Here is a 14,612-nt window from a genome sequence, read left to right on the forward strand (position 1 = left end):
TTGTATAATTAAAAAAAATATTTTACCTGTGTTCCATGGCTGAATATATGTTTTATTATAGTCCTATTAAGAATTTTCTATGAGAGCATTATAATTATTAATTAATATGATATATTTGTGTGTGTACTCTGGTTTTCTTAGTCTCGATGATGTAATTTATATTGATTTGTGACCATCAGTTTAGGGACACTATTTCGTTAAAACAGGTTTTTTTTGTTTTTTTTTTAGGCAAGGAGAGGTAATGACTCAGCAGAGTTCTTACTTCACAGGTTCAAATGGGGTTTTCTTCTATTTATGTGAATCGTCTGGAATAGAACCAGAGTTGTTTTTCTAAAATACCAAACTGATTTGTCAATTTTTCTGGTGGAACACCTTCACTGGCACCTTATTGCTCACAGAACTGCCCAAGGCGTAGGCAGCACTCCTGACATAATCTCAGAGCTGCCTCGTTTTCTCTTAGGCGCCTAGAGCTTCAGCTTCATGGAAAGGCACCTCCTCCCGTGCTTATCGCACACATGTAGTTCCCAGTATTTAGAATGTCTCTCCTTAACTCTGGAGAACTCTTTGTTCACCTTTAAGACCCAGCTCAAATGTTACCTCTGCCATAAAGTCTTTTCCTATGCCCCCAGGCAGCTAGTCATGTCCCTTTCAAGGCTCTCAGAGCACTCCTTTCAAATCTCTTTTTTAAGAATTTATTTTGTGGTATTTGAATTATTTATTTACCTATATGTTTTCTCAGAAACATTGTGAACCTCCTAAAACAGGCTCTGTTTCATTCATCTTTGTTTCTCCAGTATTTAGCACAGTGTCTAGTTTATCTGTACTTGCTTACCAAATGGTTGAATGAGTGAATTCTGTACCTTGGAATTCTAAAGTATTGCATGGTAGTGATACTAGATACTACTGCATTAATTACCTTAATTCTCATGAAGACAGGGTCATCTACAAATTCTTTATTAAAATGAAAAATCCCTTTGTTTTGTGATTGCCAAAATAGACCTCTTCAGTCTTAAAACGTAATGAGACATACACATTTTTAATAATTTGGCTCATTTCTCATGACACAAATGTTGATAGCATTCTGGATCCCAATGAGTTAAATGATGTTGTTTTATTGAAAATAACTCCTTAATATCTTTAACTGGCAAGAGTTTTTATTAATGACCTCATATCTGTAAAGCTGATAAGACTGCATGGCGTATAACATTTTTGAAAATGGCAGGGTTAACATTTTGAAAATGGAAGATAATGTGGATTAAAAGGTGGCTATGATGTTGATGTAGGAAATACCTTGCAAGGTCTTCATTTCCATGAAATTGCATACTGTTTTCACCTCAAGTGATACTTTGAAGCATATTAGGTAATATTCAGTGCAGCTCTCATGGCAACTAGTGTTTTTAGCTGCAGTAATGAACTACTTTCTGGTAACACTGTCAAACAGTAATTTTAAATGCATTTCAGGCATGTACCCCTATGATAGCTTTTGGGTGATCTTGTAAGGAACACACAATTTCTTTTATTGGGGAGATTTCAAATACTGTGTTTTTTCATATTTTATAACTAGAGTTCTACTTAATTTAATCTCTGCCCAGTACCTGAAAAATAGGGATATTCAATAATCAAAAGGTCAGCATTGAAGAACTATATAGATAAATCAATGGTTCTCAAACTTTTTAGTTTAAGAACTGTTTTTACTCTTAAAAAATATTGAGGACCACCAAAGAGCTTTTGTTTATATAGGTTAAATTTACCAAAAAATGAGAAATTTTAAAAATATTGATTTAAAAATAACAGTAGGAACCCTACGGTAACATAAATATTTTTATGCAAATAACTATTTTCAAAAAAAGTAAAAAGAGTGGCATTTTATATTTTTACAAGTTTAAAAAATATCTAACTTAATATAGAGAGCTGTATTTTTATATCTGCTGCTGAATCAGTCTGTTTAATACATTCTTCTGGTTGAAGTGTAAAAGGAAAATCCAGCCTTACACAGATATGTAATTGGAAAAGGGAGGATTTTAATAGCCTTTTCAGAAAGTCATGGATATTCTTATACTACACTAAAACTTGACAAGTAGTAGTTTTTTAATGTTGTTGAAGTGTAGAATCTCAAGCCATAGCAGTGAACTTTTCATGATCTGCTACATTAATTAATATCCACTGATATATTTTACACTTTGGATGGGTTTTTTTTTTTTAAAAGAAGGGCGCAGCTCACAGTGGCCCATGCGGGGATCAAACCAGCAACCTTGGTGTTATTAGCACGATGCTCTAACCAACTGAGCTAACCGGCCACCTCTTGAATGGATTTTTAACCAAACATTATTTTGTAACATATGCATTGGTCATTTAGATCATATTAGTTCACGGAGTTATTTGGATCTTCCAAATGTTGACATAATTTATTATAGTAGGTTGGTGCAAAAGTAATTGCAGTTAAAAGGTTAAAAATAATTGCAAAAACTGCAATTACTTTTGCACTAACCTAATACAATATCAAAAATTCACATTCATTAATATCACCACTGTTCTCATCAGAAAAGTCGTTTAAGTATTGGGAAACTGTCAAACTTATGGTAGCAGATCAATTTTTCCAAAATTTTATTTGTTTTTTGCTTGAAAGCTTAACTTTTATCACTGGCTACCACAGAGTTTATCAACCTTGACACTACTGGGCCAGATCATCTTTTGTGTGGGGGGGCTGCCTATACATTGTAGGATGTTTACCAGTATCTCTGACGTCTACCTAGTAACAACTCCCCCCTGCCCCCGACAGACACACACAAAACTCCCAGTTATGAGAACCAAAAATGTCTTCAAATATTGCCAAATGTTGCCTGACGGCCAAAAGAGCTTTAAGAACCACTGGACTACTAACACTGTTACTTGTTTTCTTTCAAGTGACAGGCATACTTTGTTCATTTTGAGAAAATAGCTACCCAATACCCAAGTTTGGATAGCATTAGTTTGTCTCCCAGGGCTTCTTTCAGCATAGGCTTTCTTAATGGCCTCCACAGAATAATAATAATAATAATAATAGTAATAATAATAATAAAAATAAATAACTGCACCGATAAATCTCATCACCCACATTTTCTAAATATGCATATATTTATTTTGGATTGCTCTGTAGATTATTAAACATTTTGTATTAATTATTTTATTAACAGAACACCAAGGGAGGTTATACTTATGGAAAGAGTAGTTACTTGCTCTAAATAACAATCTAAAAGAGAATCAGTTTATGTTGTTAAGAGGTTATGTTGTTAAGAGGTTAAGAGGTTACTTATTCATTGGTCCCAGAGATCTCAATTCCTACCCCAATTTGCATTTTGTATTCCTTACTCTAAATTAACTAGACTTATCAACAGGTATAGGAATTATAATGAATTTAAAATATACTACCGAAAAATATGTATTAATTATTAAAAGATAGTAAGTAAGCTTAGAAAAAAATCCATACTCAACACTACCTGATTCTACAATTGACTTACAAAATACTGCCTCCGTAGTCTTTAGCAAGTCACTATCCCCTGACCAGGGTTTGCTTATGGAACGTGAATTTTACTATTCTGTCTCACAAAGGAATTTAAGAACTTATTGTTTGCTTAGAAAGTATTTTATATGTGAAAAGTACCACACAAAAGCAATATAATACCTTTTTAAAGGTTTGATAACTTTTCACCATAGCCTAGTTTTCTCTATCTCAGTTAAAACAAAATATGCAACCCAGAGTCAGTCTTGACCTGTCTTTTTCCCAGATTTTTCAGTGGAACATAAGTGTTCCTTTCATGAGAGAAAACGGAAGAGTCAGTTGTAATGGAGCTGAAGAAAGAGATGAACAGTTCAAATTGGACATTATTTTAAGCCATGCATAAGTAGGTGGAAGCAGTAGCCACTAGAAATTGTATTTGTACCTCAATAAATAAGTCTGAACTAAATCATATTAGGGAGTCGTCAACATTAGATGGGAGTTGAAACAAAGGATTGAATGAAATTGCACTTAGAAGCCATACAGAGTATTAAAGAGTACCAAGTGAAAACAGGAATAGAAAAAGATGGGGTGCAAATATGTAGCTCTGGGGAATGTCAACATTTAAGGAGTAGGCAGAGAAAGAGCAGCATGATGTCAGAGAATCAGAAGACAAACCTGGCAAATCCTTGAAATGGATAGGAAAATAATTTCAATTACAAAGAAATTAGTGAATTGAGGATTGAAATCTTGTCCTTTCGATTTGTCATTTGGGATGGCAGAGAAAGGAGTTCAAATGGCATCCAAAGGGTTGAAGAGTCATTGAGAGATGAAGTTAAGACCAAGTGGAAAGACTACTCTTAGGATAGAAGTTTGGCTTTGAAAGGAACAAAAAATATCAGGAAATGTTTCTTTAAGATGACAGGCACTTGGGCATATTAATATATCTGAAGACAGCAAGGGGTGAAGATACAGGGAACTGGAGAGAAATTGATGGAGCAGGGTCTCAGAAGGGGGTAAGCATGGTGTTCAAAGATAGGAGAAGGAAATACCTCTTTAAAGATGAGGGCAGTAGGGGGTTACAGATACAGATAAACTTTTATCTAAGCAGGAAATTGAGGGAGTTCACGCTTAGTTTCAGTTTTCTATATAAAATGTAAAGCAAGATCATTTGCAGGAAAGGGTTTGAATTAAATATAGTTGCCATCACCATCAAGTATCATTTTGTTTAATTCTTTTAACCTTCAATTTTAGGAGTTAAATATCTAAACTAATAATCTAAATTGTCTCAGGAATATTTTTATAGTTCCTGATTTTAAAACTATTTGTGTCTAGTTCACAGAGTTGCTGTTTCTAAAAACCATACAAGGTTTTTAAGTGAAATAGCTGATCATACCTTTTTGTTTCTCTGTTGTACTGAACTGGATTTTATGGGAGAGGAAGAATCTGGAGTGTTTTTATTTCATTTGTTTGTTTCAGCTTTTTCTTTTAAGGACTTGAAATTGTACAACAGAAACGTTTTTTATTTATAGGAAATCCTATTTCTGAAAAATGACCGAATTGTTTAGGAGTAGGCTAATCGAGGTTAGCAAATAAGCGGGAAATGTTTGGTGACCGAACATTTGCGTACGTCTTCTGTGAGCCCAGCTGCTGACGTCATTGTTGTCAGTTCACGGTTCATCTTAGCATCTCAGTGGACGGACTCACTGAGTTGTATGTAGTAAACATAGTACTGAGTTGTCTTCATTTGGTCTCTCGCCTTAGGGAATACTTGGTTTACTTTATTTATCAAGTATTTATATAGAAATGGGAGAATTTCTGTTACATGTTAAGACCTGGCACACTCATGTGTGTTCACCAATTTTTGGTTATTCATAGTTTTGTTGTTGTAGTTCTCCACCTCTTCCTTGCTAATGGCCCTCTTTGGGTTGTTTCTTTTCGTTGATAGGAGCGAAACATCTCCCCTAGATGATAAGAACAACCATAAAGGAGAGAAAGCCCAAACTGTTTTTTTATTATTATACTGTCCAATAAAACATTTCAGTTAGTTAGAGTAATGCTAAGCTTCTAAAACAAAGAAGCCTGGATCTACAAACGGGAGCCGTGACTCACAACGAGTGCTTTTTCTACTTCATGCTTCCTCTTCTCAGAAATAATAGGTGGCGTTTGTAGATGTCTCAGTGCAACAACCAAAGCTCCCAAGTGTGTTCTCTGGTCTGAATATTATTTCACATAGATAATGCCTACCGTAAAATGCCTGTGACAGGAAGTACTCAAGAAAGTGAAGTTGATTAATTTTAGATCCATAGCCTGTGAGTCTCTTTCCCTTTTAATTAATTCAGTCAGATACATTTGGAGAGGAAAACATACAAGTTATAAGCACCGGAGGTCATTTCTGCTTTGTACAATGATTTTTAATGAGAAAAGGAGAAAAGACTTAAGTGTAGTCCTACTTTATCTTCTTTTGAAATGATTATTTCACAACGAATATCTTTAGCCTTGTTTTTATTTAACTTTTTTTCGGTAATGGGTTAGAAAATATAAATACACAGATTTAACATAATCAGTACTTATTTTCAAGGATGAATTTTGATACGGGGTGGGATGGTTCCATTCATACAGTAAAAAAACTCACATAAACACTAGCATAAAACAAACACATGTTTAACATTCCTCAGTATCTCAGGTGCATGTTCATAACCTGCCTATCCCTTTAATTTGCTATCTCGTCCCACTTACTGCTGCCCATTTATTTAATAACTTACCACATTAAGATATTTGACTGGTGAGACTTGGGTGTATGGCTCTCATGTGCTGCTTTGTCTCTGTTCCAGACCTTTGATGAATGTGTAGCTGAAGGCGGCTCAGACTGTGCTCCAGAGAAGCTGTGGCTTCAAATCCCATTCTTCTGTGGCCACAGCTCGGAATGCTGGTAGGGAGATACACTCAGCTTAACTTGATCCATCTTCATCATTATCTCGATAACCTGCATTTCACAAATGTGAATGTGTTAGTCAAGACTTAGGTATAAAGAAATTAGTGAAAGACCACTAAAACTAACATGTAATTAAATAATACCTAGTTTTGTGGTTACCTTTAAGTGCATGAAGAAGATTCTGCATATATAATTTCCTTGCTATGTTTTTTCAGGTACTGGTTTTGAGTTTTTTGTTGGTTTTTAGTGTTACATGTTTTGCTATATTGCAGCAGAGCTCTTAATCAGAGGTCAGGGATCATTTCATCAACCTCATTTTCTCCTAAGCTTCCTGTTGTAGCTATTCGTGTTAGATCAAGAAAAGGCTTATGGGTAAATTATTCACCTGATTTTACTGTTAAACCGATTTTGACTTTGAGGGAAGTCAAAGTTATGGTTGTGGTTTAATCTGCTAATAAACATGAGATGGAAAACAAAGGTATTTTATCTTTAGTAAAGAGTTTATTTCCTAAGAATGTGCTGCGTTTTCAGTTTTTAAAAATAATGGTATGTATTCATTTCTTCTAATCAATAATTTTAATGGGAAAAGTAGAAAAAAGAACAGGAACACATTGAAAGTTAGTGTCTTCCTTAAAACCATGAGAAATGTAAGGAATGCCTTCTGTTCTTTTCTTCATTATTTGGGATATATTACTTGATTACTGTGAAGTTTAAAGTCCTACTCAATAGTTTATATCAAAGTGTAATGATAGGATAGAAAGAATGGGAAGCTTAGGAAGAATGTTTTTTCAATTTTTAATTATTTCCTTAGAAGAGGGATCGGCCCATTACAACCTTGAAACCAAATGTGGCCCATCACCTATTTTTATGAATAAAGTTTTAATGGAACAGAGCCACATCCATTTGTTTCCTTATTATCTATGGCTGTTTTATGCTGTAAGAGCAGAGTTATGTAATTGTGACCAAGACCACATGGCACGCAAGACTAAGATATTTACTTTCTGGCCATTTATAGAAAAAGTTTTCCAACCCCCACCTTAGAACAATAAAGAGTATTGCTCTATTAGGCATTATTGAGTAGATATCAATTAAATTTCTTAAGTATGTTTCATAGATTCATAGAACTGGGAGGGATCTTAGAAAAAAATTAATTTACTCTCTCCCACCCCTTGCTACAGCTTTTTAATGGCTGGGAAAACAAAGTTCCAAAGGTCAAGTCACCAGCTCAATGTGACACTGCTTAAAGGCAGAGCTGAATTAGTGTTAGGGAACGCCAGTGCTAAAAAGAACTGAAAAGTATAGTTTATTTAGAACCAAATCTCTATTAACAGCCACTGGCTGACAATATGAAAAATAAAAGATTCCTGGCAGAGCCATTTCTTATCTTCTATTCCTCAGAAATGACAGAAAAACCTAAGCTCACCGATTAAATTAAGATAAGCACTAAACGCAGATTGCTTAGAGCTTACTAGAGAGCTCTTAAAATGAACAAAGTTTAGTTTAGAGTAGTTAAAAAAATTAAATACTAAATCAGATAAGAGGAATATATGTTATATACACATTTTTAAGCTGCCCTCAAACTAAACTTCGTTAATATTCAGCATCACCTGTAAAGTCTAAACTAGCACTGCACAGTTGTTCAGAAACTGGGAATAGAGGCCAAGGAAATGAGAAACAGGTGTGCCTCCCAAAGGACATTAATAAAAGGGCATTAAGGCATTGGATGGGCCTGTGTTTATCTGTTTTCTCCATAATATACAGTGGCAAAGGCATCAAAAATACTTAGCAGATTGCACAACCAGGTTCTCAACTCCTTTTCTTGGTTTTAGGAATGTGGGGAGCAGGTGGGCTATGGATCAAGCCAAGTATAACCTAATTAATGAGTACTTTCTGGTGGGAGTGACAGAAGAGCTCGAAGACTTTATCATGTTGTTGGAGGCAGCGTTGCCCCGGTTCTTCAGGGGCGCTACAGAACTCTACCGTACAGGTATATAAATGATGGGTTTCTTTTTAAAGCCGTCCTTAACTTTCTTTGTTTGATTGCGACTTGAAAACTACATGTGATTTGAAGTTTCTTGAGTAAAGTACAAGAAAAAACTCTAGAAAGGCAGGTATAATGTCTGTTTCTCCTCACCATTTTCAATACAAAATAACTCCTGGCACACAACGGGTGTTCATTAAATATTTTTTTGCACGATTCCTACAATGCCATCTAATTATCACTTAATGCATGTAATTTTTTTGAATTACATGCATTAGGTGATAATTAGATGGCATTGTAGGAATAGTGCAAAGACACAAACTACAGAACCAGTCTTAGACACATGTAGTATTCAGTAATTCCGGCTATCAAACATGATGACTCTATATTCCGCCCTGAGACCTGCTTATGTCAGTAGGTGGGTTGGTAGGACTGAGTCACATTACTATTGCTCCTCATGTGCCGCGTCTGTTACAGTATTCCTGAAAGTCTGCTTAGCAGCTTTGACAATGTTACTATCTATCTGAAAGTGACCATGTTGGTCCAATGTAATGTGGGTTTTTTGTTTTGTTTTATTTTATACCATTCTTTGGTAAGATACAGTCACAGGAACTCTTTTTCTAGGGTGTGCATATGCCCTAGCTCCTAGCTCCTAATTATATAGACTATAGGTAATGAGAAATTAGTATTAAGTTTGTGAATAGATAGTTTATCATATCTTCAAAAAATGAACTAGTCAGAGCACCAGGATTTGAGAATACAGCATGTATTGTGACAGCTTACACTTCACTGAGTGGCAAATCCTTACTTTTAGTATTTGATGTCTTCTTAAGTCTTTCACTGGTTAAGGATTTACATTATAAAGGAATAAATCACTGTTACAGTATGATTAGGGCACTGTTTTTGCCTGAGTGATAGTAATACAAAACAATTGTTACCTGTCCTTCAACGTGCCATATTCACTTAAACCATCTCTTCACATAAAGAGGCATTGATCTTTTGTCTGTTCTCAGAATTACTTACCATTTTTTTTTCCCCTTTGTAAGTAGGAAAGAAATCTCATCTTAGGAAAACCACAGAGAAGAAACTCCCCACTAAGCAAACCATTGCAAAACTACAGCAGTCTGACATTTGGAAAATGGAGAATGAGTTCTATGAATTTGCACTAGAGCAGTTTCAATTCATCAGAGCCCATGCTGTACGAGAAAAAGATGGAGACCTCTACATCCTCGCACAAAACTTTTTTTATGAAAAGATTTACCCCAAATCGAACTGAGTACAAGGTGTGACTATTAGATTTTTGAACTGAAACTTTGACCTTGTCTTTGCCTGAGTTCTCACCTCCAGAACTTGGGTCGCTGTTAGGTGTGAGACAGTTCATAATGAGCCGAGTTAGGCAACAGACGGTAACATCAAGGAAGTAGATACTGGCTGGTATATCTGTGAGCTAAGAAGTTTAAGTTTCAGCCCTTTTTTTTTTTTTTTTTTTTTTTTTTTTCAATTTTCTGGTTAAATTTTGGTGGGAGTTATAACCTCCTGCTTGGAAAAAACCTACACTTCACCTAATATAAACACATGGCAGTTCTAATCAGAAGGCTCAATACAATTTCGGAAAAAGTTCCAATACTCTGTTTTTGATAGAGCAGTTTTTTTCCAGCTACCCATGAATGAAGATGAATCCATTTGCTACTTCCACCTTCATCTGGAGGTTTGGGTTATACGCCTCAACTGAATAGTGTTATTACTGGCAGTGTGTGCTTCGTTTTTGTGAATCATGTCTCATGAAATTTATTGGAATGTTTGATCATGTTTGCTAAGAAATGTCTCTACTGTAGTTGGAATTGCCCATATTTATGTAGGTCATGTTAATTTTTTAAAAAATAATTATCATTAGTGTTAAAAACCCATTTAAACTATTATTAACACTGTAAAAAGAGTCAAAGCAGTATTTCTCATTCCTGTCTCCCCAGTAGCTAAGACTGGGGAAACATTTCAAAGAATGTTGACATTGCCTGAAGTTTTAGTTAAGGCTTCCACACATTAATATTAAAAAAAAAGTAAGTTTAGTATTTGTTTCTCCGTGGGTTATTTGTAAAGACATAGACTGAGATATCGGTGGCTCCATATTATAACTCCATTAGTGAGCTGTGGTATGGGTAGGATTTTCCTACTTCTTCTGTACTTTTACTTGTAGACTATTTTTACTAAGGTGCTTTATAATGTGTTTTAAAGCATTGCATTTACAGAAAAAGGAAAATGCTGTAAATATTGCATATTTTATGTATTTGGACCAAAAGATTATAAGTAATTAGACAAAAGTGGTTTTGCACCAATTTTATTATGTCAAGTAAAACCATCAGACCTACTGTTCTTGTATTTCTCATTTAACTTTAAGATATCACTGAAATGAACTTTAATAATCCTTCAATTTTGATACACAGTACATTATTCATAATTGGGGGCAGTAGTTACAGTGGAAAGAGTACTGGACAAGGAGTCAGAAAACTTGATTTCCGGTCCTGGCTCTGCCACTAATGAGCTGTGTGACCCTGGGCAAGTCACTTAACCCCTCTCTTTGCCTCAATTTCCTCATCTCAAAATGAGGGTGATAATACCTGCTGTACCTACCTCACAGGGGTGTTGTGAGGATTAAATGAAATGGCATGTGAAAGCACTTTGAAAACTGTAAAGCGCTATATAAATGTAAGGTATTATGGAAACATCTTTAACATATGGTTTGATACCATTCATTTTTTTTTTTAATAAAGAAAGGGAAAGTCCACTTATAAGCTGGTTGAAAAAAGTTAATCTTGGTATAAATTTGTGTTTGATAAATATCTCCTCAGTGTTTATCTTCCTTGTTTCAACTATTGAAATATGAAACACCTGTGAATTCTTAACGATTCATGAGCAGCTGCTTGAGTTCAGGAGGTTCCCTGTTTGAAAAAGACTTCATTAGCTGACTCAGGGCAGCGGAAATTTTGCTCTTTGAATTTGGAAGGTTTTTGTTTTTATTTTACGTTAGCATTCAGAAATGGTAGCTATTTTATACCTCTGGTTTTTAAGATGTATTTTGCAGAGTTCAATTACACTGTGCATTCTTTACCTTCTTCCCCTTGTTGGAGTAACAAGATAAAAATTTTAGAAACATTTTCTAAAAGAATAATCTTTACTATGTATAGCTTAAGTAAATATTCCCAAACAAGGCCTCACCAAACTATGTAAGCATTTTAGGCAGGTTGCTTTAAAGGTTATTTATTGTATGGGAGACGAGGAGGGAGTACTGCTTGTCAGAAAACATTTATTAACAAATTTAAAGAAAAGCTAAAAGAAGTTGACAGAATTATCTTAGCACTTTTTCCTCCTAATAATAGGAGAATATTAAGAGAACGTCACCAGGCATGCTTTTCTTATTTGGCCTTCTTTTTAGTGTATTTATTAACTTTGACAGATATTTGTTGAAAATACGCACAAATTATTTCCTTGCCCAAAAGTAAAGCACTGCTTCAAGGTGGGGTGTCCAACATCTATCTGCTAAGGGACCCCTGTGTGCAGGTTATTCTTGGAGTACATGCTGAAGTCTTCTTGAGGTGCATTCACTCTTCTAGGGAACTAGGTTAGCACAGGGTGCACTAGGTCAGCGGGTCAGTAAACTTTTTCTATAAAGGTCCAGAGAGTAAAATATTTTAGGCTTTGCGGGCCATGCGGTCTCCATCACAACTACTCAGCTCTGCCATTTTAGCTCAAAAGCAGCCATAGATGGTACATAAATGAATGAGCATGGCTATGTTCCAATAAAACTTTAATGAGAAAACAGGCGACATGCCTGATACGGACCAGGGGTTATAGTTTACCAACCCCTGTAATAGGGAGATCGTTATTTATGGAGAAATCATTTTTGAATCTGTACTCAAGTGGCCTAAAAGAGTTTATATACTTCCAAAAGCTCCTAACTTATATCCAAAGAATAGCTTTTTGAATCAGGCAGTCTCTCCCACAGATTCATAAACTTTTATGACTTAGATTGCTTCCAGGTGGCATGTTTCCTTTCCCAGTTTAACAGTTCAGAATAGGGACGTTTATTCTATCATTTTTTAGGGTGGGTTAGAAGTATTCTTCCTGGAGACTGAAAAAGGGTTAGATTTAATTCCATCTGGTCCGATGCAGTCATAGGAGTCTAACAAGTACAGAGTCCTTATAATACCTAACTTTATAATCAAATATCTAGAACCACTGAGACAATAATGTATTTTTTTAAAGTGGCAAATGTGGTTTTCTTTTTTCAGCCTTTGCGCTTTTTCAATATTTTGATCATAGGGAATTTTTTTATAACACAAAAGAAAATTAACCACCTGAATTTTAAAAGATAATGTTATGTGTGTATGTGTGTATGTATATCTATATCTATATCATATATGTTGATTTCCTAAAAGAGGAAAAGTAACTTTTTGTTCAACTTGTATCAACCCCTGTTTTCTAATTGCTGTGAAATGGCAACTGTTGATAAATTATTGTGACTGTTTTAAAATGTAATGGGGAGGATATATTTTGATTTTACCCAGCTTTAATCTGTAAAGTATCACTTAAATATATCTGATAGTAACACTTAAGATATTGCATGGGAATTACTTTTCATTCATCCATACTCATTTGTGCAACTTTGAACATATTGGGTGCTTCTGAATTCCTGATGATTGGATTTAAATTATTGAAAAAATCAGAGAAATTGAACTTACTCACTTTTAAATTTTATTTTCTATTCTTAAAATTTAGTTAATGCCTACAATTTGAAATCTACTGTTTCTCTTTCTCAATATGTGTTCTATTGGAAATTGCTAAAATTGTTAGTGCCATCAGTGATTTACAAACAGTATTTTGATATTACAAATGATTTGCTCATTGTATTTGCATAGTTAGAAAGAAAATAGTTTGTAGATGATAATTCTCTCTTTTTCTAATAAAATGAAATAAAAATTCTAAAAGCACTAGAGAATTTAACTAAAGGCTGGTTCCCAAATGCATAGCTGGTATTTTAATTTATATTCAAATTCTACATAGAGAACATCTGTGTAAACCATCTATCTGGGTTTTCCCAGGGATCATTCTCAAACACACCTATGGTCCTAGAATCTTTTACTATGAGAGGCATCCGGTACTGTAACCTTTTATGAAGTTTGTCTCTAAGAGGCCCAGGTGCTTCTAATTTATGATTTGAAACTTGCCTCTTCATAAATTAATGCTATTTACTTTGAGAGGAAGCAGAACAATTGCTGTTAAATTTTTGCATCCATTTACCCTATGCAAAATTGCTGTCTGATGCCAGCTAAACTGCTGCTCAGGCAGCCTTTTGAAGGGAAAAGCAACCCTGTTTCAGATGCACTGCCAATTCAGCTCCTCTGGAGTGGAGCTTACTTTCTGATTTCCTGGAGTGGGAATTTTAGAGATTGAAATGGGTGATCAGTTAGTCAGATTTATCCTATAATTTAAGTTCCTGCAGCTTTGTGACCTTTGCAGGGCTATTTATAAAAGGACCCTGATGGTGATGATCTCTTTAAAACACTTTACTGGTGAGCCTGTGATTTAGACACCGATGTTTTAGACGGCTGCTGTAGCTTTCTCTTGAGAGTCAGGTATGTGAGAAAGCAGTGTCAAATGTAATTTTGAGAAACATGGATTGTATATTTTGATTTTGATTTTATAAATACACAGCTAAACAGTGCCTTCCCTCCCCCGCCCCCCACAATCCATGATGGAAGATGCTCACTCTTTGCTCTGTCTCTGCTTTCTCTCCTTCTCTCCTCCCTCCCCCATTCAGCTGATTCATTTATGCAACACTGTTTCCAACTTGAAACCATTTTGTCACATCTGTTGGAGAGATAATCGCTCCTTTTCCTTAACATTCTGCCAGCTTTCTGTTGTTATAGTGTTTCAGTTGATTACCTGATGCAAAAGCTATAAAATAAACACTCAGTGGGAAGGGGAGAAATGTTTTGGTGTCCTGTTTTAATATTTTCCTCTGTAGCCTAATGCTGATGGACATTTTCCAAGTGGACTCAGTGTTCAGTGTCATCAATTGAACTCTCAGATGTCATTGCCACCAGAAAGGTATGAATTATCATTGGTCTCTAATGATTTTCTGGCTTATTTGTGACAATATTTTATTCAGACTGACCTGCCTGGGCCACTTTTTGCTTTGTCATTGGTATTGAAATTTCAGATAG

At 35.1% G+C, this 14,612-nt stretch overlaps 1 protein-coding gene across 2 annotated transcripts in view; it reads left to right on the plus strand.

The window, feature by feature from the left end:
* The window catches only part of HS2ST1 (heparan sulfate 2-O-sulfotransferase 1), a 172,997-nt gene extending 159,624 nt beyond the window's left edge, over positions 1–13,373 (plus strand). Inside the window, exons 5-7 of one of the 2 annotated variants that reach the window (XM_019751748.2) lie at positions 6,310–6,407; positions 8,240–8,397; positions 9,441–13,373. In XM_019751748.2, coding sequence (XP_019607307.1) covers positions 6,310–6,407; positions 8,240–8,397; positions 9,441–9,667 — 483 coding nt within the window. In that variant the 3' untranslated portion in view covers positions 9,668–13,373. Of the gene's footprint in view, positions 1–6,309; positions 6,408–8,239; positions 8,398–9,437 lie in introns of both variants that reach the window. The other variant, XM_019751747.2, reaches the window with a different exon arrangement.
* The last annotated feature ends 1,239 nt before the right edge of the window (positions 13,374–14,612 follow it).

Source organism: Rhinolophus sinicus, linkage group LG06 (assembly GCF_036562045.2).
Source record: "Rhinolophus sinicus isolate RSC01 linkage group LG06, ASM3656204v1, whole genome shotgun sequence".
NCBI lineage: Eukaryota > Metazoa > Chordata > Mammalia > Chiroptera > Rhinolophidae > Rhinolophus > Rhinolophus sinicus.